The sequence below is a fragment of the Dermacentor silvarum genome, chromosome 11 (genome assembly GCF_013339745.2).
Source record: "Dermacentor silvarum isolate Dsil-2018 chromosome 11, BIME_Dsil_1.4, whole genome shotgun sequence".
Classification (NCBI taxonomy): domain Eukaryota; kingdom Metazoa; phylum Arthropoda; class Arachnida; order Ixodida; family Ixodidae; genus Dermacentor; species Dermacentor silvarum.
In genome coordinates, this window is record NC_051164.1 from 15,657,402 (window position 1) to 15,660,792 (window position 3,391).

At 56.3% G+C, this 3,391-nt stretch overlaps 1 protein-coding gene across 1 annotated transcript; it reads right to left on the bottom strand.

Annotated features, from left to right (window-relative positions):
• Positions 1 to 1,099: 1,099 nt before the first annotated feature.
• LOC119432429 (uncharacterized protein K02A2.6-like) lies at positions 1,100 to 2,029 on the bottom strand. Its single transcript, XM_037699595.1, has one exon. The coding sequence runs from the start codon at positions 2,027 to 2,029 to the stop codon at positions 1,100 to 1,102; it is 930 nt and encodes a 309-aa protein (XP_037555523.1).
• Positions 2,030 to 3,391: the final 1,362 nt, after the last annotated feature.

Below are 3,391 nucleotides of genomic sequence, written 5' to 3' on the forward strand. Positions count from 1 at the left end.
CGTGGCACTGCTCCCGCGTTGGTCATCGTCTCCTTCCACAGCTGGCTCCGATGCCGCTCATCATGCCAGCATTTCCACACTGCCCCTCTCTCTGAGAAGGCGCGGACAGCACTGGTCTACTGCCAGTCGGTGCGGTGATTTTGGTCTCAAATTCTTTGCCTCGATATATCGCTCACGCCTTCGCCTTCTTCCACAGCTGGCTCCGATGCCGCTCATCAAATCAGCGTTTCAATACTGCCCCTCCCTCTGAGAAGGCGCTGACAGCACTGGTCCACTGCCAGTCGGTGCAGCGATTTCAGTCTCAAATTATTTCTCTCAATATATGGCGAAATAAAAACACGTATACAGCTGCGCTCAAAGTTCGCATTAGGGAATATCCTAATCATCGGACATTTCTTTAGTGCTCTGCGTTGGCGGCACTTAATTCATTTTATTGCGAATAGCATTCTCGACATTGTCACAACACTTTCTTTCCAGCAAAAACTAAAAATGCGGGCCGATCTCGAGAACAGTGCAATCAAGAAATGCGGGCTGGTTCCGAATATTACGCAGTCTAAAAATGCAGGCCTAATCTCGTTCTCGGCACTCGGGAACAACGACAAAAATGCCTTTAATATTTATGGAATACTGAGTAGAATCGAACTAGCGTCTCACGGGTTCCTCAAGCGCAGCAACCCGATGCCTTTGCGCGCCGCACACATAATCCGAGCCATTAACCTGTCAAAACTGCTTGTAGATACTCCCTAAAATGTATTGCTCACTAAAAATGAAGGAATAGTCGAGCGGGCGAGTGACACAGCAGCTAACTCTCCGGGCGGGCAAGTGCCCGACCGCGTTTATTGAACGCTTATATAGCCGAGGATGCAGTGCTGCCATCTCGTGGTACTGCCGTACACTACATCCTCCCTTCTGTTAAATAAGAACCTCAGAAAAGAGGAACTCTTGGTCCAGCACAAAACGTTCAAGGTCGAGCCTTCTCGGCCTGCGGATCTTTCTGCCGAACCTAGAGACGCGTGGCGTAGAAGGAGAACCGCAGGGTGCATTTGCAGTGGAGGTGCTTTCCCGAGGCGATGCGGTTTCCTGGTCTTGAGTTGCTCGATCATCTCCAGGCGTTGTTGGGGAGATGGCGGTCTAGCGCCGCCGCGGGAGTTCCAGGTGTACTGGTAGTGTCTTCCGCAGGCCGTCCCGTCGTTGGTACCAGGTGCATCCGGTTGCGCTGGAGTACACCCGTGGGAGTCTCCACCACGTAGGAGCAAAGGCGTTGAGCTGGCACCATGACGATCGCGGGAGAGTTGACGTTCCGTACCCAAACCTGCTCACCTGCCTGAAGAGGCCGCAGTTCTTGAGCCGCGTGTCTTCTGTTGAAGTCAGATGCTTGGCGCCTCCAGTTATCTTGATCACGCCGAGTGAATGGGACCGACGGCGGCCAGGTAGGCTCCAGCGAGTGCGACGCCTTCGGTACCCGGGTCTCTAGGCACCTGCCCATGAGCAGCTGAGCAGCGCTCACTCCGTTTACCCCAGGGGTGTCCCGGTATGCCAGAAGCGCAAGGTAGGGATCATCCGCCTTCCGCAGCAGGTCCTTCACCGTCCTCACCTCCCCTTTCGACTGTGGAAAATGGGGGCTGCTAGTGACGTGGCGGAAACCGCAGGAATCGGCGAAGGCGGATATCTCTCTTGCAGCAAACTGAGGACCGTTGTCGCTGCGCACCAGTCTCGGGATCCCGTGGTGCGCGAAGACGCTCTTGATGACGTTGATGACAGCAGGTGCTGACGTCGAGCGCAGGCTGATGACCTCCGGGAAGCGTGACCGGTAATCTACCAGAAGGACGTAGTCCTGGCCGTTCAAGTGAAAAAGATCAATGCCCACCTCTTCCCAGGGCCGAGTTGGAGTGGTTGACGGCAGCATGTGTTCCGAGCGCTGCACCCTAGTTTCAGCACACGTGGGGCAGTTAGACACCATTGTATCTATCTGGTTGTTGATGCCCGGCCACCAGACTGATTCCCGAGCCAGAGCTTTGCACCGGTTCATGCCTTGATGCCCATCATGAAGGAGCTCGAGCGTGCGGCTCTGAAGGGCGGACTTCACGACGATGCGGGACCCCTTCAGAAGCAGTCCCTCACAGACGGTGAGGTCTCTTCACGTGGAGAGGCAAGTGAGAAAGCCGGGGCCAGCCGTTGGCGCTGTATTGCAGCAGCAGACTGCACACGCCGTCGTTGGCTTGGGCCTGGCGCAGGTGCTCGAGCTGCGACAAGACGATGACTGGGAAGGAGCGGTGAAGCAGTGTCGCAAGTCCTCGGCAGAGGCTGGGATCGAGACGCAAGTCGCCTGAGGGCTATGGAGTCCCCGAGACTTGGTCGACAAACGTGCAGACGCCTAAGGCTTGGATTGACGGGAAACCCAGCAGCGGGACCGTCTTGGTTGCCAGGACGTACTGTAGCTGCTTGGTGGACTTAGCGTGCCATGACAGGGTAGCAACGTAAGTGCCTGTGACCGGCAGGATTTGGTTGCCAGGGCCTTTCAATTCGCTCTTGGGGTCTTGAAGCTTCAAGGGGACGCCAGGGAACGTACTGGGTACGATAGAAACTTCGGCACCAGAGACCACATTTAAGGAAAGTGGGCACCCATCGACGAGTACTTTGACGATCTTCGCGTTCGGACGTTCTCCCTCAACTGCATGTAGCTCGATGGAGCTGGCAGAAGGCTTCGGTGTGTGCTTCCCGCTGCCGTGTTTCTTCTTAAGCCACACGTTCTCGAAGTGGCCACTTTTGCGGCAAAAAATGCCGGACGCTCTGCGAGCCGGACAGTCGGCGCGAGTATGCGATGTGCGTCCGCAGAATCGGCACAGCTGCTGCGTTGTCTTATCAGAAGACGCTGGCTTTCCCTTGCGAACGCGAGCGGCGTCGATGGCGAGCGTCGTTGAATCAGCCGAGTCGCGAGCCTTGCGTTCGTTATCGGCGTCTTCTTGTTGGCGAACGTGCGTGAGCGCTTCGTGCAACGTCAATCTCGGGTTCCGACAAAGCTGGTCCGAGATCTCGCGGTCAAGCAAGCCCACGAGAAAACTGTCTCGGACAAGACGCTCTTCGATGTCGGGCGAGGAATAGTTACAACGCTTGACCATCGTCCGAAGCGCAGTGTAGAATGCGTCGGCCAACTCACCCGACTGCTGCGTATGGCGGTGAAAGCGAGCTGACTCGTATAGCTCATTCGGCAGGTGGATGAAGTGGCCGTTGAACGCCTTCTTTACAGCGACGACGTCCTTCAGGTCTGCGTCTCCCAGAGTGGTGGACGCGAGGACCACCCTAGCTTTAGGGCCCATGCATTAGAGCATAGAGCGCACCTGGACCTCCGTCGGAGCGGCGCAAAGTCCGGTGGTGAATGAGTAGTCCTCGT

What these genes read in the sequence shown, in the direction of transcription:
- LOC119432429 (XM_037699595.1), bottom strand. Translation starts at nt 2,029, where the DNA reads ATGAACCGGTGCAAAGCTCTGGCTCGGGAATCAGTCTGGTGGCCGGGC.